This window comes from Dermacentor variabilis, chromosome 3, assembly GCF_050947875.1.
Source record: "Dermacentor variabilis isolate Ectoservices chromosome 3, ASM5094787v1, whole genome shotgun sequence".
In the NCBI taxonomy this organism is placed as follows: Eukaryota; Metazoa; Arthropoda; class Arachnida; order Ixodida; family Ixodidae; genus Dermacentor; species Dermacentor variabilis.
In genome coordinates, this window is record NC_134570.1 from 19187745 (window position 1) to 19210370 (window position 22626).

General features: G+C 46.2%; 2 protein-coding genes and 1 long non-coding RNA gene across 3 annotated transcripts in view; 1 reads left to right on the forward strand and 2 right to left on the reverse strand.

The window, feature by feature from the left end:
* Rrp6 (exosome component Rrp6) overlaps window positions 1-7843 on the reverse strand; it is a 113716-nt gene extending 105873 nt beyond the window's left edge. The window contains exon 1 of the mRNA XM_075684382.1: window positions 7664-7843. Coding sequence (XP_075540497.1) covers window positions 7664-7717 — 54 coding nt within the window. The 5' untranslated portion in view covers window positions 7718-7843. The remainder of the gene's footprint in view (window positions 1-7663) is intronic.
* The window catches only part of LOC142575227 (solute carrier family 2, facilitated glucose transporter member 1-like), a 101188-nt gene that overhangs the window by 6326 nt on the left and 72236 nt on the right, over window positions 1-22626 (forward strand). The window lies entirely within an intron of this gene.
* Window positions 927-7643, reverse strand: LOC142575231 (uncharacterized). The gene is made up of 3 exons (XR_012826614.1): window positions 7510-7643; window positions 2227-2284; window positions 927-1120 (listed from the first exon to the last, which is right to left on the reverse strand). It is a non-coding gene; the product is annotated as an uncharacterized LOC142575231 (long non-coding RNA).

Here is a 22626-nt window from a genome sequence, read left to right on the forward strand (position 1 = left end):
TTGTAAAAAGAAAGATTTTGTCGACGACTGGCCGCAGATCAAGTAAGCGAGAAAGTGGCATCCGCCGTCTTGACGGTCGGACGCGTGAGCGTGAAACTTCCCTAACCGGTCCGCGTCGCGCCTCAATCAGTCAGCGGCTCCGCTTTCGTTTCTCGCCTCCCCCCCATGTCCGCGCCCCCAGCGGCACTCGGGCAGAAGCGAATTGCTACATCCGCGGCGAGTGGCCTTCCCCATTGTCTTACCACGGCAAAAACGAGGGCTAAGTGCGTCGACGTTCGATGATGCGTCAAGAAGCCCGCCACAGTGCAGCGACTTTCGCTCCCTTGTTCTCGGGGGTCGTTGTTCTCGACACCACTGGGTCATTCCACGTTAAATCAACGAACCTTTTTTCGAACACTCCACAAGTACAGCTGAAAACATTTGCGCATGTTTGCTAAAGTTCAAAACTCGTTCTCCAGGTTTATTTTTGTTGGAAATCAGTTTCTAGCATTTCGGCGACTTGCTTTTTTTTTTTCCAGACCAGCTGAGCTCGAAGGTATCAATCTACATTTTTTTTTCAAAGGTGCATTGTATGATCCAGTCATTCAAATAGCTTGTATGGCAAGACAGTGAAGTGGCGTGGCTGCCAAAGCAGCCAATTATTCCAGTAGTTTAATACTTTGAGTGCTGTTGGCACCGTCAAAAGCGACGAAAATTGTAAAGTTTGAATATCGTTTTCGGAAAGCAGGAAATTCCAGACAGCACAAATTAAATATAGAATGGTAGCCCGGTTTACATAGTATAGCCCAAAAATATTTGAAGCTTTGGAACTTCAGCATGTCGCCTGAAAAAGAAAGTGTAAAGTTCAATATTTTTGCAAAAAGCTTCGTTTTCAAGGTCAAGGAAGTTGCTTTGGTGACCGGTCTAAAAATATATGTGCTACATCATTAGATAGTTCTGCACGTCTGCTATGTGTGTGAGGAGCTACAAAAAAGGATGTATTATTTTTTAGACACGAAAAATGATTTTTTTTATTGTTTGCCAGCACGGGCATTTCTCCGACATGCGCCCAAGCTTGCCGGCCTGAGGTGCACACCAGAACGAGAAATGATCCTATGAAGCATGGTCTCGCTGGCTTCATCTGCAATGCAGGTGACAAGAAAACGGTGTTATGGCTTGCGTTTCGTTGCCAAGTGACGCACGCTCTAACGCAGTGTGGCGTGTGCTTGGTGTGGGCCAGGTGAGCCATGCACACAGCCATTGCACGTGGAATACCACGACATGTTAATTTCGTCAGGGAGTCCTGCATATTTGAATTGTACGTTTCATGTAGTTTATAAAAAGTAATGTTTGCATTTAAGTAGCCAGTAAATCAAGAAAGAGCACTGATATCGGTCACGCTAACATTTTAAAAGATATGTCGCACTGCAATGCAATGCGACGTACAGGGAGAAGGACACATTGTGCTCTGCTCCCGAGAGACAAAACACTGTCACGAGACGAGAGAAGTGGAAAACAACTTCGTAGTCGCCACTGAAAGCCTACACGAGCGTGGACAAAGTCTTCTGGTGTTGCGTGTTACCACTGTTCAACAGCCTGAACATGCTTGGCTATCAAATTCATACGTGCCCTCTTCAGGGAGATGTGCCCAGACGTGGTTGATGTTCACTTTTCGTATTTATGAAAAAATAAAAATAAATATGAGTCGAGGCTGTTGCGCTTGATGTTCATTGTCCTCGTATACATAAAAAAAGAGCCAGTTACAATCTGTTAAATAGTTTGTTTTATTTAGAATCTCTCTTTGACAGACTGCAAGGCTTCATATATTTACGCAGTCTTCATAATCCACGTACGAACATTTCAAAATTTATTTGTCGTGTTTAAAAATGATTCCTTTTTTGTAACATCGCACATACATAGCAGACATGCAGATCTACCTAATGATGTATCATATGTATTTAGGCCGACCACCAGAGCAACTTTCTTGATCTTGAAAACGAAGCTTTTTGCAAATAATATTGAACTTTGCACTATTTCTTTTCTTCAGGTAATATCATGAACCCCCAAAGTTTCAAATATTTTTCGGCTATACTATGTCAACGGGGCTACCATTCTATATTTAATTTGTCTTCTGAACTTTCTTATGTCTGAAAAGAATGCTCAAACATTGCAATTTTACTCGCTTTTGCGGGTGCCAGAAGGACACGAAATAATGAAATTTGAAAAATTCGCTATTTCGGTACTCACACCACTTCACTGTCTTGCCATAGCCAGAATCTGATAGTCTGGATCATACCAACATGCCCTTGAAAAAAAAAATTATTGGTGCGTTGTAGTTCAGCTGGGCAAGAATAAATGTGGCAAGAATGCTAGAATTTTTTTTGCAAGAAAAATAAACGTGGAGAGTAAGTTTCTAACTTCAACAAACGTATGAATTGTTTTTCAGATATATCTATGACGGTCAAAAAAAAAAAAAAAAGGCTGGTTGATTCGGCGTGAAATAACCCCACTGACATCATGGGTTGCATTGTCTATGTCAAAGACTTGAGCTTCGAGCACTAAGTTTGAACTTCTGCTTCAATTTGCCGTCATCTCAACCAATAGTTCATCTCTCTCGGCCAAAAAGCCGCTCCGAAAACTGCGAGTGAGTGACATCCTTAGTTTAGCGTGACTTAATTTCTCTCCAACATTCCTCGACGGCGATATAAGCTTTGCTGAAGACGACGACCGCAAAGCACGGGGCGGGCGAGCACGGAGGAAGGGAAAGTATTCTGTGGAGCACGACATGTGATGCCACCTTTTAACTCGGCGGCCTGCATTCCTCAATGTCTCGTCCAGTGCACGCATTGCCACTGGCAACCCACTTCGTTCTCTACCAGCTGCATGTTACGCAAATAACGTCCGTCTCTTTACGTAAGCCATCTAAACAGACCTAACTGCGCTACCTGTGGCAGCCGACATTAAAAAGAACTTTTCGAAAGGGAATATAAAATAAAATAAAAATATAGGCGGTATATGTTGTTAGATGGCAACACGCACTTCCTACAGTTGTCCGATATCGCCTTCTCCTGTTATCTGCTCTTTTATAATAATAATAATAATAATAATAATAATAATAATAATAATAATAATAATAATAATAATAATAATAATAATAATAATAATAATAATAATAATAATAATAACGTTTTATGGCTAGAGATGTACCAGCGACTTCCTGCCAGACATATGTAACAGAAGTTACGTCATCGCTGTCACATATTTCAACCAGTCGTGCAAGTACTAAAGAAAGAATAAATACACAAGAGATAGATTGAAAAGGTGCGAAAGGCGGGGAGGTTAACTCGAAGCTAAATAACCAGTTTGCTATCCTGCACAGAGGAATAGGTAAGGGAAGACATTTCATTCACTGTTCGTTCTCACCACAGCGCTCACTTTACTCAGCACGCTAGAATTACCTCTAAACTGATTCCGAAAACAAGCTCTGATTTTGTATACCGTTCTATTTTTCTAGCCCACTAGATATCTGACGAATAACCGGATACGCATTTTCCGTGATAAAAAATATTTTCAGTATGGTACTTTCTTTTTACAAGCTTATATGTTTTTTTTCCCTCTATGCTTTTTCTTTAACAGACAAATGTAGGGGAAAGAGATAAAAGGCTGCCCGAAGGCTGCCTGGACATGGCCCCGGTGTTTGGTGCGTAAGAGAGATGGGCAGAAATAAACATGTGCGCCACGCTAGGCACAAACAAGATGTATGCGAGCACCATCCATGTGAAGTTATTCAATGCCTTAAATACTAATGAAACAAACAAAACGAAAACCATGAACTTGCCAAAGGGACGCCCTTAAAAAAATTACCAAGAATTACTAAACACAGAAACCCGAAGGACATATTAGGCAATTTTACACACTACACAGCCAATCAATAATATTTTATGAATTAATAGGAAAAAAAAAAAAGAGGTTCAGTGGGGATTCAGCGCTAAATGCGAGGGAAATGCGTAACCGTCACGGCGCACCTCTCTGAGGCATCGGAACCACGATTTCGACCGCATGCACCACATTGTAGTGCAGTTCTTCAGGAGCTCACTCGACGCACGTCATGCCTAAATACAGGGTACGTTCTTTTGTATTTTTTTAGCTGCAAGCAATTTTTAAAAATTGTCTGTGGCAGGTCGCACAATTCTAAGCCTTGAGCTAACTTACTCGATGAGGCGGCCTTTACTTCTACGAGAAATAAAGCTGCTACATTGAATAATTACCATAATTGCACTAATCAAATTGTACTTAATTACTTTTTTTGATTTACTTAATTACTTTTGGAATGAGCTACATTTAATAAATACGCGACTGTACTCATTTGATCCCACACTAAGTCTTCGAGCGCCATCACAGCTTCGCCGTAGAGACGCCACCCTTTTATATCGACTTTGGTTGGGCGTCGCCTTTACCAAAGCCTATGCATTCCGCATAGGGATGACCGACACCCCAACCTGTGACCACTGCGGCCATAAAGAATCAATTGGCCATATTTTGTGCGCCTGCCCGCAGTACAGTCCACAGAGGGCACGCCTTCGCCACGAACTTGACCAACTGGACGACCAACCGCTATCGGAAAAAAGAATTCTACAACATCGAAAGGACCTACCGTCACAGAAGAAGGCAGTGCAAGCGCTATTGCGCTTTTTGTGATCTACCGGTCTGTGTGAACGACTTTAACTAGAACGCCTTTTGTGTGTGTGTCTCCATGTGTGCGTGTTGTTGTTTTTTCCGTCTATTTTTGCGTTTTCCTCTCTGTCATCTTTCTAACCCTTATCCCCCATCCCCAGTGTAGGGTAGCAAACCGGAGACTCATACCTGGTTAACCTCCCTGCCTTTCCTCTTCATTCTCTCTCTCTCTCTCTCTGTACTTAATTACTTTACGGCACACATTTCAATCTACGAATCGCAGCTAGTAAGTGTACAAGGCCTACCGACTTGCATGCAATGAATTCTGAGGATGACACTGGATTTGAGATATGCGCTATGAAACCTGCGGTAAAAATGTATTATTTCCCTACTTTTTTAAAGAAAACGCTGTTTTATGCATTGAAGCACGGAAGTAACTGGAACGCTACTGCGTTTTGTTGGACACTTTGAAAATCAATATCTCGAAACTGGTGTGGTACTGATAACTACTTCCAAGTGAATATACCTTGCGAACTCTCCGGCCGCATGTTAGGTAGGAACATGATGCATGCAAGTTCCAACAATATGAAATTAACGCATATACTACGAGCAATCGAGCGATATATATATATATATATATATATATATATATATATATATATATATATATATATATATATATATATATATATATATATAGAGAGAGAGAGAGAGAGAGAGAGAGAGAGAGAGAGAGGCGCATTTAAGTAAAGTAACGAAGAGTCACTAAACACAGAAAAACAAGGAACATAGTGCGCAATTGTACACGATACTGAGTACATTTCTAATATTTGTGGAATTAGCAGGAATAAAAGCTGTTAAAAACAGCAACAACAACAACGCCGTCTGAAAAGCGACGTATGTGGAGAAACCTTTATTGCTTCTGCAAATCCATGCTCAAAAATGAACGTCTGACTCCGACACCGTTCTGTATCCTGCAGACGCGTTCTCTCCTTGCCTGGAAGGCTGGAGCCAGTGCTTTACACGAGCATGCTTTATCTATAGCTCCTGTCTGTCTGAAAATGGAACGAGGCCAGGTCAGATGAAACGACGCTCTCATGTCCTTACGCAATGGCGAACTTCGGAAACAACCAATGAATCCTACGGAGCACCGACGTGCTCGTGCCCGCATTGGGCCGCAGTATGTAATTGAGAACTTTGGCTAGAAGGGAGGACGAACGCGGAGGCTGAATAAATGCGCATGCTTGAAAGAACAGAAATCGTGGTCGGGTTAGCATAAGAGTGCGTGGTTGGGCGCCTTACTTGACTGCTAGTCCAAAAAAAATTTGTATGGATGGAAAGAGCTAGCGCAGTTCATGCTGCACCTCGCTGGAGCATTTTCTTAAGACTGCTTTTGTGATAGCCGGCATTGTAGTAGCGAAACTTGGCACGTTGTCGCAACGACGTTACCTTATTATTAGGGGGAGGAGCAAAGGGACATATGCGGCGAATCTTAGAAACTAAAGTATATGCACAGAACTGTCGGCTCATTTGCTCTGCATTGCGGACGCCGTTTAACACGGTGTGCAGTGGTCCATCTGTGGAGTGAGTACTTGTCGCGACTTTCTTCTCGTTTAATCGCTCGCATTTATCTGGCTCGTGGCTGAGCTATAGCTACGAGTTTCGGTTCTGCGAACGTAGAGTGACTGTTGATTTCCACGTACACGGCCGCACGCCACAAGAGCGCGCAGCGGCGCTTCCGCTATGCAGCACACCGGCGACGAGCCGCTGTTCACGACGTCACAGAACGTGCGTACTATATATCTGTGCTGTCGACATTGCCTTCCGAACGCGTCTATCAGCCTTTTCCTATGGCAGGCCAGATCGACGTCAAACACATTTGATTTTCTCCTAGTTCGGACATATTTTGTTAAGTACTCCGATGAGCGCGTAATTTGTTCGTTCCCTTCCCGAGACTCTTAAGGCTGCTGTGTTTTCCGCTTCTGTTCGTAAATTACTCTTCTCGTTCACTTGAAATGACATCTTCCTCTTTCGCTTCTGACTTCCGTTTGCCCGACTGTTCAAGTATAGGAGCGCACTGTTACAAGACTACTTGGTTTCAGTGCACCAGCGCCTATAGGAGTTACGCCACTTTGCTCGAGAATCACACCCGGTGCGACGAATAGCTGTAAATCTTGCACTGAACTTTGCTGCTAAATATAACATTTACCCGCTTTAGCTGGAGCAATGGCCACGGGAATGTTTTGCCAACACTTCCATCCTTTCCCTGTCGTCCACACGCGCCTCAAGCGCCGTCGAAAGACGGGATGGTCTCTCGACGACCGTTCCATTTCCCAGAGATCCGATTCGGCGCCCACCCCGCGAACAGCTGGAGCCCGCCTCGACAGCTACGACGGTGCGAGCAGCAGTCGCCGGCGCAGCCAGCACGACGTTCGCTTCTTCTGGCGCCAGCAGCCACCCAGTTGGCTGCTCGCCCCGTCGACAGCTGTGCGTCGAGCCCCATACCCGCAGGTCGAGAGACCGCAGCTGCGGCGGTCTCTCCACCCGTTCTTCGTGAAGAAGAGTTGGCGGCCGCCAACTCACGAACGGCGCACTGTGGGCTGCCACCGCGATTAGGTTACTGCCATCAACCTCGTAAGTGCCTGGCATCGGTAAGCGCAAAAGCGACCCGAGTTGTTTGACTCGGCGTCCTTTGCGTGTCCTTCAAGATTCGCCACGAGTCACGGCGATGCGAATAGGCCTCGCGGTGACACAGCGGAAGCGTTCAAATCCGTGCTTGGAGAGAAGCTAAGACCCATCCGAGGAGTCCTTGTAGGACGAAAGAAGAAAAAAAGAAAAACTACAAAAGTAACATACTTGCTGCCATGAGAGAGCACGTGAGATCAAAGCACCCACGTGCGGTTGCTGCCGTTCTTGGGACAGATGACGTCATGCTGCTCTAGTCGCTAAGGGGCACGGCCTACGCTATATGAGGCTCTATCCTGCAGGGAACGCCGCGGAGCCGGCTTACCAGGTCGTCACGAGCAACCGGACTTCTCTCATGCTTTCTTCCAGTCTCCACCATCACCGCGTGTTATGGGATCGAGCGGCCCCGTTCTCGTCATGGAGGAAGGAACTTTCTCGCACTCTAAAACGTTTTCCACGGATAAAGGCAGCTGAGCGACGAGGCCTCTCCGGCTAACTTTGGATGTTTCGGCGTTTTGCCACGTTTTGCTTCCTTCGTGCTTTGGCAATAAAGTGCTGCTGCTTCGCTCCGCGTAGAGATGGCAGCACCAATCAGTCCCAGGCTTGAGCAAACGTGCGGGCGCGCCTTTTGAAAACAAATCTAATTTCGGAGGCCATGCGGTCGTGTGATGTGTTTCCGCAGACGATGTCATGCGAACTCGGGGTACCCTTATGGCGTTTGTCGAGGCCAGCTTTTATTTTGTTCCCCCTTCATCCAGTGCAAAGTTTGGCTGAGCCGACTTTATGAGCGAGTCTGTTTCCTGCGTTCCATATGCTCAGCACGTGGCATCGCGCCTACGCTGCCGAACCCCACGCATCATGCATTTTTAGCGCGAGCTCAGCCCGCCAGATGACGTCACACAAACTCTCTCGACATGCGCGTCTGCTGGCCGTCTGCATTGCGCGCGTTCCCTACTTGTGGGACATGGCCTCCCCGGTCCTTCCGACATGCACGCCTGCTGGCCGTCTGTATTTCGCGCGCCCCCTACTTGGGGGACATGACGCTTCTCTGTATGTCGCTGATACCGCTCTCTGGGCGGTTATCGCAACGTCGCGTCACATACCCACAAGGGACATCTCAACATCACGGAGGCCATAACTGCACCTGCCTGACAGCGGTGCCTGCACCTGACAGCGGTAGCTGCGGTACCACTACTATGGCCGCGGTAGCACTGTGGCTATGGCGCTGCTCTGCTGGGCTAGAGGTCGCGGGCTTGATCCCGACCTCGGCGGCCGTATATCGATGGGGGCGAAATGCAAGAAGGTCCATGTACCACGCATTTGGTGCACGTTAAAGAACCTCACGTGGTCAAGCTTTATCCAGGGTCCCCCACTAAGCTGTGCCTCATAATCATATCATGTTTTTGGCACATAAAATTCCAGGATTTAATTTTTTTTACCACGTGACGCCAGGCTTCCCACAATTCACCCGTTTTTTTTTTCTTTTCTACTTCGACACTCCTAATGCTAACGCATTACTAATACTGGGGCCTCAGAAATCCTGTGCTCAATGCATAAAGCCATGCTCAATCTGCCAACAACAGATAATGCGCAGACGTTCGCCACTGCATGATCGCGTTTATCTCGGTGCGCTGGAGCGTGATACATGCAGCGACCGGACGTTCTAGGCGGTCTAATATGACAATGAAATTCTACGCGCTGCTGATATGAAATGGAAATGTTCCTAAGGTTGCTCGTAAAATCTGCTATATGTTCAAAGTGCGAAAGCACTTGTTCGCTGGTTGAGGTAGCTAGCACTCGGCATCGCCCTCAGAAAGCCATTGAAGCCAGCGCTCTCACGTCAAGGACGGGTGCCGTTGTTGCACGTCCCGTGGACTGGAACAATGGCAGCGCGTGCGTACGCCTGCGAGGCACCGTCGCTGTTATTGTGCCCGCAGCTGTGCGGTCGTTCTTCGCCGCGTCTGTTGCTTTCATCCTCAGCACAACAATCAAGTACGCTTGATTCGCGTACAGGGCATGGATTTGAATATCTGCAAAGGCAGTGAACGTGCACTGCACTTCTTTTTTTTTTTTTTGCTTTTTTTGCAGCACAACCGGCACGCTTTCTTTCTTTCTTTCTTTCTTTCTTTCTTTCTTTCTTTCTTTCTTTCTTTCTTTCTTTCTTTTCTGTCTTTCTTTCTTTCTGAAATATTAAGTTAGCTCTCGTTTCTAATCCTTCTTGCGGTTTTGTTAACATCTCATACCCGTCATCTCTTTACCAATGTTTCGTCAAGATTTAGGAAAAGTAAATTCTCCTTACGAAAAAGTATCGCTCGCCAGTATCCGACCATATCACCTTATAAGTATTCCTGAAGGTGAAAGGACACGTCGCCTATAGCGGGCGTGAGCGGAGGTGAGTGCGAGCAGAAGGGTGTCCACCTGCTTCGAACAAGTTTATTCGGACGAGTTCCTGAAAGAAGCGCAATAAGAAACAGAAAAGTCGCCTAAGACCTCGCTGTGTGCTGCTTACAAGTCAATTCGTGCTGCTCCAAGTTTACTGCTCCTTGTGTGCCGATTCTAACGGTAAATCGTGGTTTATAAAGTGTGTGTGCGTCCCATAAAGGATGTGTACACAGGGGAAACATAAAAAAAGATAATAATAAGTGCGTGTACTATTGGGCCTTCCTGTGAGTGTAAGCGAAACTTTTACGAATTTTAGAGTTCAGATTGGCAGGCATCACATTCCCAAACTCGTAATACGCCACCCAGTAGGCGTGGAATAATCCTTAGCAATCCAAACAAGACAAAAGTTCAGATGAAGATGAATGCTCGACTACATATTAACAGCGGTCGAACAAGGATTGTCGCTTGAGCAAGTGTTTGACAAAGGGACTTGTCTTCGTCAGGGCGGCGACTTAGCAGCATTGCCATAATAAGAAGTTAACTCCTACAGCTACCGTATTGGAATGGCGGATTCACCAATGTGCGCTAAGTGCAAGTGTGATGAGACCATCAGTCACCTTCTGTGCCACTGTTCTCGCTTCGATGATCAACGTGAGACTCTCCAGTGTGCCTTAAATAGACTGGATGACAGGCCATTTACGGAAGCGAAGATCTTGTGAGCCTGGCCTCACAGTTCATTGGCCCAGAAAGCCGTTCGAGCGCTTTTTCGCTACCTGAGGGCAACAGACTTGTGTGCCCGACTATAGACGTCCTACACTTAAGTTCTCTCTCTTCCTCTTTCACTCCCCATTCCCCTCCCCACGTGTAGGGTAGCAAACTGGACTCAGTCTAGTTAACCTCCCTGCCTTTCCGTCTTCCCTTCTCTCTCTCTCTCTTAGTCACATCGCCTTGGCGCCGTAATAAACTTCCCTGTTGCCGTCATCAAAGCCTCCTCCTAATGTCACTGCGAAAACGCACCGCTGTGCCTTGGCGCAGCTCTTTCGGGACAGCACAAATTATCACTCGAGTCATGGGTGAGAAACAAGAAAGAAAGAAGAAGGAATGAGAAAAGAAAAACATTATCGACCTAACGTTCGAATACTCATCCATGCGTCCACTCATGAAGAGGTTGCGTGCTCTGACGATCGATATAGCGTCCGTTCTGACTGGTCTGCTTTGGGTGTACTTTGGGTTGATGTTAATCTCGCAGAACATTTCGATCAGTGTCTCCTTTTACGAGGCACAGAATGTCCGCTACGTTTCCATAAAACGATTAACTCACCGAACCATGTCCTCATTTTTTTTTTATAGCCGCCCACCCCTCGGTGGTGCATTGTGCTACTGAGCACGACGACCCGGACTCATTCCCAGCCACACTTAAATGTAGAGACAACGCAAAAAAAAAAAAAAAAGCTCGTGTATCGTGTTTTGGACGCATGTTAAAGAACACCTACAGGTGTTTCTTTAACGTGCACTCCTCCTGCCTCCTCCCTCTGTTATATTGAGGCGCTCCAAATTTGTTTATTTTTTTCACTTTTAAGTCAGCAATCGCAGATACACAGCTTGGTAACTTTCACTTCGCTGGAGTATTCGGGTTGTTCTCAACGTTTTCGTCGTTCTTTCGTTTCTTCCTTTCTTTCTTTCTTTCCTCTCTTCCTTCTTTCTTCCTTCTTTCTTTCTTTCTTTCTTTCTTTCTTTCTTTCCCACGCGAGAGATACTGCTGCAACGGCGTCGACTGCCTCGCAGCTGTCTGCCCCCTTTCACAGCTGTCTAGACCAGATGTGCATGCAAATACCGCGTCATTGGAAATGACATTGCTGCTCTTTTTATACAACTAAACTTTTGCAGCTACATTTCTGCATGTATACCCATGTGGGAAGAGCCATTTAATCGTGCCATTTGCAAACATCCCATCGAGCACCGATTCGCTCATACGAGTGGAGTCCGTTGCACAGGGTGTTGGGAAGGTCAATACCTAATTGAAGTTTGTGATAAGCGCTGAATCCCGAATCTATTTGGGAATAAAAGGGAATCAGCATGGACAATGGAGAACTTTCTCTGGCCGTGCAGACAACAGCAGACGCAGACGCCATTTTATGCAGACGGCCTGCAGATGCCTGAAAGGCCGCGACAACTTACCTTGCGTGACTGCGCTCCGCTGCGTTCACAGTACAGCGCACAACAGCACTGGTTTGACGCGTTGCGCCTTTTTCTTGAGGGAGCTGGCGAACTAGAAATTTTATCGAAATAAGTAACAGGTCATGAAAAGACTTGAGGCACGAATCTGTGACGTCCTCGTGAGTGCCCCATAGCAAATCCTTCGGAAACGACTGCGATTTTCCCAATGACCAGGTATACATGTTGATACATGCATATCGCGTGTTTCTTGTGGACGATGCACGGGGGCGCCCCTACGAAGACGACTAACGCTCTCTGGCTCTCGAGCTGTCGGCTGAACTGGCCAGAGAGCGCCCGTCGTCTTCGTCCGCTCGTACGCTTCTCGTCAACGATAAGTCTCATTTTAACGTTCAACAAGGCTAAAAAATTCCCGTCCTTCGTTCTGCAAAATTCATTTGCCCTCACTCAATTTGACCGCTGTAACGGAACCGTAACCTAAGAAAGGGCCGACTTTAAGTACCTTGTTTATGACACTCTGACAAACGGGGGCGGGGAATAGGATACAAAAGTTAGCAAGCCTGCCAAAATGTTGCATTTTGTCTTTTTCTTCTTCTTCTTATTATTTTTGCTCACAAGAAGCGCATATATAGTGGCTAGATCCTAAAGTTTGTTCAACTAGTACAAACTTGTTAATTGAGGAAATTTGTGCGTGCGTGCGCAGCTGTTTATAATTACGTGGGTGGGATGCATCTTATACCGTTCATGTCACTGCCTTATTATTGCTAGTACTGTATTTTATATAGATGACCTTATCTTGTGGCTCTCCTTATCGTTTACGGCATGGTATCTATCAGCGGAAAACTGGTTCTTTCTGTTCTGAGTAGCCGCGGTATGATTAAAAACAAATAGACAATAAAGAAAAAAAAAGAAAAAAAAGAAAGAGACCGGTTTGGTGCTGCGGTTATAACCACTTAGTTTAGTTCAAAGTTTTCTTGCCGGAAAGAAAAAAGGAAGGAGAAACCTCTCGTAGGCAGTTGATGACACCACGATGACGTTGCACAAATACTTGTCAGGCAAAGTGCAGTAAATGAAGTGCGGGAGAAACAATTCATCACACGTGGAAGTTCATATATTGTTTAGCCACGAGCCGTTGTCCAACTATGCATACCAGTCTTATCTAGCTTTATCTTGTGAAAAAGCCAATACGCGGAGGATAGGTCGCAACACAAGTAGTGATGAAAAATAAGTTACGAACCTTGATGCGCTGTTTACGTAGGTAGGGCAGCAGTCAAAGGTACGAACCACTATAAACATATATGATAATCTCATTAGCATGGATATCTAGCCATAGACGCGGATGGCCATTTATAATCGCGTCCTTTACTCCCTCTTCATGTCCTGCGCTAACTCGCGCAATGGCGAAATGTTCTCAACCGAGCCAGCGCGCTATACTTTTTCATATCGCCCAACCTCATCATTCACACGACAGTCACTTTATCGCCGGGCTCTAATAATACCGGCGTCTCGTTGCGCCAGTCTTATTAAGAAATGTAACCTATCTGAGTTCAAGCGTGGGCTAGTCGGTGAAATATATATATGGCTGAACAGCAACGAGGTGAGGGCTGACCAAAGATACTTTGCGGTTGTACCATGATATGATACAAGATACTCAGGAAACAAGTATTTGAGATGCAGATACAAGATACTACCGAAATTATCGTATTCGATATGATACTTTCCATTTGTATCTTAAGATACTTCGATAAATTCGCAAATGTCTTAATATAGATGTATATAACGTAGCAGCAAACTCGTATGCACAAAATGTTTGCTTAGAAATTTCTTAACTCCGACCAACATTGTTTAATTTGAATGAAATGTCTGTTAGTACCTGTAATTTTTTGTCTTTCTTGCTCAAAGTATGTTTTCATCCCGAAATAATTTAATGGGGTTGTTTTAGTTGCGTAACATGCAAGCTCTTCATACGCTACGCTGTCAGCGGTATTTGCTTGTTGATTTTGTAATTGATTGGAAACGCTGCTCTGCTTGCCAACCAGCTAGCGAGTCGCTACCTTATTACAAGAGCGCCAATAAGAAGCCTCTGCATGCTGCCGCAAATACCTCTATGGAGCTTTACCTTGTTCGTAAACGTATTACCGTTTACTCAATGCCGGATCACCGGACAGGTTTACAGCAGCAACAACACTGATAGCGACATTTTTTTGTGACGCGTCGTGTATACAGAGCCCATGGAGCTGCAGTGACCTTTCGTTAGCTGCATATTCATTAACGTGTGATGATTTACGACTAATTTTATGATTTTTCTTCTACGAGAAAACTTGTGCAGCCCAGCAACGTTTCATACGCATTCTAGCAGTACAAAGCGCCACAGGATACCGCCGCTATTCACACTACTGCCACTTATAGCTCGGATTACCTTGTAATTTGTAGCAGTAAGAAACAAATAATACATGTAATATATTATTTTTTCATATGTCATTAATACATATATCATTAATACATATATAATAATATATGAATAAAAATAGAAAGGCGGTTCCGTATCACGAAGTCATAGTGAATACGCAGAAACATGATACAGGCGGCACCACTAATAGCTATGACATTTAGGCATGAAGTATTGTGAACTTACCTGTTGTTGCGTTTCGCCTGCGACACGTGGTTTTGCCGGCGCGACTGCGGCGGGGCGGCAGACATTTTGGCCCGATCGTCGTCGCCGCAACACTCATCGCCAGGTGTTTCCAGGCGCGTCTGCGGCGATGCGACCGCCTGGGATCCTCCTCACATTCCAGTCATTGTGCCCGAAACAGGCGATGCCAAAGCAGGGATCTCATTCCAGTTATTGGGCCCGAAACAGGCGATGCCAAAGCAGGGATCTCGTTCCAGTCATTGTGCCCGAAACAGGCGATGCCAAAGCAGGGATCTCATTCCAGTTATTGGGCCCGAAACAGGCGATGCCAAAGCAGGGATCTCGTTCCAGTCATTGTGTCCGACCGGCAGCGCCACGACAGGGTGCTACGAGATCGTGCGCAGCGCCACGACCAGGTGCTACGAGATCGTGCGCAGCGCCACGACCAGGTGCTACGAGATCGTGCGCAGCGCCACGACCGGGTGCTACGAGATCGTGCGCAGCGCCACGACAGGGTGCTACGAGATCGTGCGCAGCGCTACGACAGTGTGCGTCACCATTAGCCCATTGTACATTCACGTGCTCGTCTTTTGAGGGGTTCCTTCTTGCCCTCAACTGCGAGAGTATAAAAACAGCTGCCCCCGGACGCCAAAAAGAGGGCTCCGATTTCTTCTGTTGAGTGAAGTGCTCTCCCGTCTCTCTACTTCGGTCAAACCTGACCACCAACTCTTTGCGATGTTAAAATAAACAAGTTGTTTCGTTGTTACCAGTCGACTCATGCTTTGCCGGGACCTTCGGATGCTTACAGTTGTACCCCAGGCCGCCAGGCCAACGCTACCCTTGGGGCTTGCGACCCAGGTACAACCACGGGCGTCAGCGCCGAGTTCCCAACAGATCGTACCAGCAGTCCGATCCAAACACTGTTAAGGTCAGACAGTAGAAAATGAAATAGAAAGACAAATTCAGTGCTTGTGGAAATTCAGGTGGCTTAGTGGCGGCAGTATCGGCTTGGGAAGCGGAGTTCAGCCAACGTTTATAGTTTCGCACGGTGATGTTGCGATAGCGGTATTTGTATCTTAAGATACACCATACATTCTTTCATGTAGCGTAAATACAGATATTGATACACGTCCTGCCAGACGTATCATAATGCAGATGCAAGATACCCAAAGAGTATTTAATATAATATCTAAGATACATGCATGTATCTTCCATACTGCCCAGCAATGAACGTGCCGCAGCAAAGACGGAAGAGAAAGCGGACAGACTAGGCTTCTTTAATTTCTCTGTGCAAAGATATGAAAAAAAAATTCGCGCAGAAACTCCACTCGAGTCGCTTAAGTATGCGTAAGCATCGTGCCACTTGCTCATCTCCACGCAGCCCGGTGTAATTATCAATCTTATCAAACTTAATCCGACCAACATAAACACTTATCACCCCTTATCGGTCGTTATCAACGTTATCGCACTACATCCGACCCATATAAATCCCTATCGGACACCATCCGACCTTTATCAGCCCTTACCAGTCGTTACCAACCTTATCGCAATCGATCCGGTTCCTGTCAACCCTGATCTGTTCTTATCAACATTATTGGACATGATTCGACCCTTATCAATTATTATCGGGCTTTATTAACTTTATCGAACGTAATCCGGCCATTATCAACCTTATCAGAATTTCTCCGACCATTATGAGCCCTTATCGCTCTTTCGCACCTCATGCATCCAAGTCGAACCATTATCAACCGTGATGAGACCCATATAACCCACCTTCACATCTTATCATTCTTATGAACTCAATGACTGGTTATCTGTCCGTTTTGCGCGACGCGAACCGCATGAGCTCTGAGAGATCGGTGGAATTTGTGTCGGGGAAGGAACGACCCAACTCAAGGTGCATACCGCAAACACCGAAATGCATCGGGGATGTGGCGTGTTTGGCATTAAATTTTTGCAAAATCAGAATTTTCCTAATTTCTATAGTACTCGGAGTCGTCTCCGACAAGGCGTTACGCGTCCTCCGCGACGCTGATACGAGCACCCTCAAACACCACGCCGTCATCTGGTTTACCGCCCACCTGGGTCGGATCCCGGGCGCCCCGCCCAACCTCAACGAGACAGCCCCCGACGCTGCGCGCGCGCTTACCGACCGCGCCGTCAACCCCGGGCAACCACGCCTAGATGAGTTGGGGGCGAACAGGGACGCCCCAGTAACCTACAATGAAATCACCAAACACTTTTACTTGGGTCGACGTCTCTTTCCGCCCCCGCACCCCAAACTAAACAGGCCGCAGGCGCTAACGCTACGCTTATTACAGACAGATACCTATCCAAACCCCGCCACCTTACACATCATCTACCCGGACGTCTACACAGACGATGCGTGCCCCTCGTGCGGGTTTACGGCGACACTCGCTCAAGTGCTCTGGGAGTGCAGAAACGCTCCGCCCGACTCTACCTCCGACAAGTGGGAGAAGACCATACGAAGCCCACTCCTACAAGACCAGCAATGGGCCGTCCAGCAGGCTCGCGCAGCGGCCGCCAGGTACTCCCTGTTGGTCCCTGCGTGGGAGACGCCCACTGCGCGCTGTCGTGCGTCCTGCAGGACTTTCATTAAAGTTTTTCCAATACAATCCAAGTCGGGTCTACATGTAGACTTAGAGGTGGCTTTTATTCCACCATCACGAAATCTTTCTAGAAAGCCTTCGTAAAAACTGCTGTCCGTTGACATTTGTTTTGCGCCGCCGGTACAACGCATTCATATGGTTCAGATGTATACACTTTCTGCAAGCGCGGGTGTTTAGACCCAATAAGGAAAAAAAAAAGTGGGTGCTTAACCGAGTGGGTAAGATACTCGGCTTCTGAGCGCGGGGTCGTGGATTCGAAACTCAATACCGTCAGCATTTTTCCTTTACAATTTATTGTTTCTTTACATTAATTCTTCATAGCGATTCGTCTTACGTGATGGACAGGTTTTCTCGTTGGGCATGCATAGAAATGCTTACGCATTAAAAAAAAAAAGGGGAGGGGGAACACTCAAAGCATAAAATACGGAATGAAGTAATACAGAAATGCCTTATATGTGTGTCATATGTAGTTCTAATGGAGCTAATTTGTCGGAATACAAGTTTCCTGATATGAAGACTGTAGTGGGCATTTGCCTCTTTGACGAGGGAAACCAGGGTCAGAGTGCCCAAGAAGGAACGAGTTTAAACCGGCTGGATTAAACCTGGTATAACCACATTAAATACGCAGTTTAATCCGGTCGAACCGCATTGCGTATGTGAGCACGTTTTATTTCCTCCTCCTCGCGCGATGCTGGTCGTACCGGAGAGAACGCTCACGTATACGCAGCGCTCACTTTCGATCGGTCTTTCACTTCAGCCAAGAGACCGATCCGTCCAAGAAAGCTTTCGTGCTACGGGAAACCGCGTTCAGTATTAGCGCAAACAGGTCGTTCTCATGACTGTTCGCGCTTCCAGACGGTCCTCCGGTGGAAATGGACCGGAAGGCGCGGTCGTCGAGGGACGCTTGGACGCGCACCCTTCGCGTTGCGTGTGTGTGGCATACGTGCCGCGCCGCGGAGTGACGCATCCGCCGGGGCACGGACTCGGCGCAGGATGGATGCCGCAGAACATGCCATCGGAAATAAGCGCGGCTGCTTTGAGATTTGGCTCACCTCCTATCAGCGGCCATCGTGGCTCTTATTTCGGGCCAAGGTCTCCCGAGAGCCGCGGTTTATTTAGAACAATCCGGCGCAGTGCCGCGGCGCCGCTCGCAATGGCCGCTCGTCATCGCCCACGTCTGAGAGAGCGCTGCCGCGATTCGGACCTCTCAGCTGCGGAAACATCCGATGGCCTGTGGAGATACGGTTGCCCTGGAATACGTAGCTACAGGCTCACCTAGTCGCGTTACTGCAGCTAATTTCTACGCGCGAGAACTTCCCACGTTTTAATGAATCATTCCGAAATAAGGCGTTCCGAAACGACCCGAAATAAGGTTTCGTCAACAAGTTGGAGCTTAGCGCTGCCGTCGTACAACTCCTCGTCACTGCATTCTGTGATCGTTCCCTGGTGCCGCTCCTTGCGTCGCATGCGGTACCGTATTCTCCACAGCACTGGGAGGGTTTGGCTTTTCCGCAGCGCTTTGTCGCTTAATGGCGGAGCTCGCCAAATGTTGTAGGGATTATTGAGGGGTGAAAGCGAAAATTTCGTGTCTTATTCGGAGAATGGCGCCGAACTTATATATAACGCACGAGACCTTTTCGGCATGCTTAAGAAAAAGTGCTCAAGTCAGTCTTTCTTCTTGAGGTACAGAATGTCCAATGCAATATGACGCCATTGCGAACCTAAAGAAATGTCGATGACGCAGCTTTTGAAACCCTGCTATTTCCTACGTTCTCAAGATATTCTGGACAGGCTACACGTTTCAAAACAAAATGGGTGCGACGAAACGCATGTAGTAAATCTCCCAGTTGGGTGCTGCGCTGAAAAAAAAAAAAAAGAGCAGGCGCATCGAGTTTCAGCTTGGCTTTATGTGTTATATTTATTTTCCTTCTCGCTTTCTTCTTTTTTTTTATCTGCCGCCACGAAATATAAGCTTCTACGGAAAACGCTTTCAATCTTGTCCCTAAGTGTGCAGATAGTCTTGAGAAATGTGCGTCAATAGGTTTTGTAATTACCGCCATAAAGCTCCTGCATGGAGAACGTCATTCTATGGGTTATTCATTTGTTTTACAGGTTAATAAATTTGCACGCATCAGCGGCAAATGTCACCTACATGGTCAAACTTTTGCCTGTCGCATTTAGTCCTCAAACATCCAGATCCATAGCTTGCAAAAGGAAAACATTCCCGTTGGAGTTGTCGAGAAAGGTTACTTACACCTTTTTCAGACATACTTTAGCGCTCTGTGGCGCCTCTTATTTGCTGTTCTCACAGCAAGCTCAAGTGCGCTAAATCGCACGCATTTCTCATATTTGAGGGAAAGAAATTTGAGGAAAGGCATCTGAGTTAATTTCCCTTTGTCCCGCCACTGTGCTCTGAGAAGCCACACTGGAATTTGCACACGTTGACGTTCTGCAGCCTGTCGCCATCGTCACCCCCCATTTCCAGCGTTTGGCTTCTCAGATGATGATGATGATGAAAAACTTTATTTATCCCTCTTTAAAGGGAAGGGGGCAATGGAATAGAGGGTGGGGGGACGAACTAGAAACCACGCGGAAAAGGATGCCAACTGGAACGTGTGCGTTTGTCGAGATGAATGATAAATCTCATTTTTTGAAGGGGCGCAGACGGTGAGCCTTGGAACCTTGCCGACAGGGGGCGTGACGGGCCCAGACAGTGTGGAAGGCGAGACGGATTGAAAATGGAGGACAGCCTCGTCGGTGAGCGTGGGTGAGCTTCTGGCGTGTCTCGCTCCGACCGCACGCATGCGGGCTTTGGCATCTCTGTTTTGGACGCCAATGCCATCGGCGATGTTCCTTGTCCGCCACATCGCCTTTGCAGGGAAGGCACACGTGGGAAATCCAGACGGCGACAACTCCCATAGATGAAGCCGTTAACAGCTCGCCCGGTCTTGAACATCCGCAGTGTTTCGCTCAACGAAGACGGAACCTTGCATGAAAAGTTGTGGAATCTCGCAAGATTTGCAACTGTCGGTCAGTAGAAAGATCAGCAGAGTCGCGACGAAGTACTGCGGTCAGACAATTGCCTTGATGAAGATCAAAAACTGTTCCGGAGGGCTAACGCTTGACAAGAAGGCGTCACTTCGGGTGTTTCAGAGAGTGCTGCTTAAGCAACGAGGCAACCTGTGACAGCTCAAGGTGTCACTGCTGCAGCGCAATCGTGAGGAGGTAATGAACACAGCAGCACATTAAGATGAGCATTAAGTACCTTGGAATCATTAAAAACACCGTTAATTTTAGTACGCTGCTGTATTGATCATATTACACCAACTAGCCCAGAACGAACTTTTTGTTTTTGCAATGTTCTCCAGCAAGATTGGTGTTTGCCGACTTTTGATCTTTTGTAGCTTTTCTTCACAGTGACTTTTTTAAATGGAAAAAGTAATTTCTGACGCGTTACTTCCAAGCTTGTGCGGCAATATAATTACACTGGTTTTTTGCACTTCTTGTTATAGCAAATGTCCCCATTTGTGTGGCGTGTGTTCCTTCCACTGCCTGCGGCTAGTATTTTACATATTACTTCCTCTAATTGCTTCTTTAAAAATTTTAGGTGGTTTATCTTCAGCTTTCTCTTATTTATGGGACCTTATTTTCTCTCGCCTTCCTCAGAGCGCCCTTGTCGATACAGTTGTCGCCTCTCATTATGCGACAATATCGTCCTCCTCCTAGAGCTTTGGGTGCGACATCCACGGCTATTACCTCAGATATCTTCCGTCTCAACTATATCTGCTCGCGCCTTGTTACGTAGCAATCTCAGCATCCTCATTTCAGCCACACCAAACCTCAGAAGCGTTTCTGTCCTATACAGGGCTGTTCGTTGTACGCCACAGACTTGTGCGCGTTTCCTTTCAGCTCGGCTGTTAATTTCTTCATCTCCTTTTCGCAGTAAGTTTTGTGATGTTCGAATGACAGGTCGAAGGAGTGGTTATAATACTGCTTTTATGCCATCGATGCACACGATCCCGTACTTATAAAGGTCGCCTTGGCACCGGTTTGGCTTTCAAAGCCGTTCCTCCGGCACGCTAATCGTTCTGTCAAGCCTCCAAGGTCCAGCAGCGGTGCGCCAAGCAGCGGCCAGTTGCTGTCGGTGCCGTAAGCGACGCTGTTTTTGTTTCGTCATGCTTCGGCGTTTTGCGGCTCTCTCGCATCCTGTGGGTGCTATTCACAAAGGGGGATTCCTACACTGCACACCGTTGTCGCAATCGAAAACGCGCGCGGAGGCGCGCACACACACGCACACATGGTCTTTATCAAGGAACAATGCAGAGCTTCGGTTGCATATATTTCAACTTCAATTTCATTTTATTTCAGGTCTTGCCTGAGGAGACAGAGGCTAAAGGCTGCAATCGCCTGACAGTGGCCTCTGCTCCCCTCAGTTCGCAACAAGAGCAATGCAAAAAAAGAATCACAAATAAAATATTCAGAGCTGCATACAAACTAAAAATGATGCACAGTCGTGAAAAAACATTTACATTTCTTCAGATGAGAAGAGTTACTGAAAGAAAAAATTCTAGATTTGTTAGCAACAACGAAGATATAGAATACATTCAATATTGCAGAAGATCACTGGTCTATCAATGGCCCTTCACAATATCACATCCTAAAGCAAATTGAACTAACAAGAGTAACTGTAAGTGCAACTGACTCACATTAATTACAGATTCAAAGTGTTATGGAACACAGTAGTATTTCGTACATTTTTTCTGTAAAATATATAATAAAGAGATGATGATCAAAAACTGACTTCAGTATTTATGAGATGCATCCTCAACGTATGCTTTGATTGTTTTTCTGGATCACTCCAGCTGACTACACCTTCAAATATAATGTACGGTGTGTTTTCCATAATCTGTCCAGACTTTAAGAAGTCGACGTTCAACTTTTCTAAATTTATATCTGTCAGTTTCAGTAGTAGTGTATTACTTAAAAGCATTTGTATGTGTATATGTTGCATAAGCTTCAATAAGTATATCTGATTGCCTTTTAACATGTTATGTTTAATGAATAAATCCCGCGTGCGTAATTCGCCTTTGTATATAATTTTCGAATAGACGCAGTACTCTTTTTGTAAGACTAGAGAGAGAGAGAAATGAATGCATAGAAAGGCAGGGAGGTTAACCAGAGGTAGTTCCGGTTGGCTACCTACCATTGTGATTGCAGTCAGTAGTTGTCCCCCAGGCTAGTACAGTATGCAAGTTTTGAATACACTAATTTGTAATAAAGCCACAACGGTATTAAAGAATAATTTCTCTGAATGGAACCTATGGCTTTGGCTATGTCTGAAGTCAAATGTGTGTATTCTAGGCCATGTTTACATGGAACCAGACTCACAGAAATTTCTTTTCATTTGTTCGCGTAATTTGTGTTCATTAATAATTAATTACAATATCGGATGCATCACGTTTGTTTGGT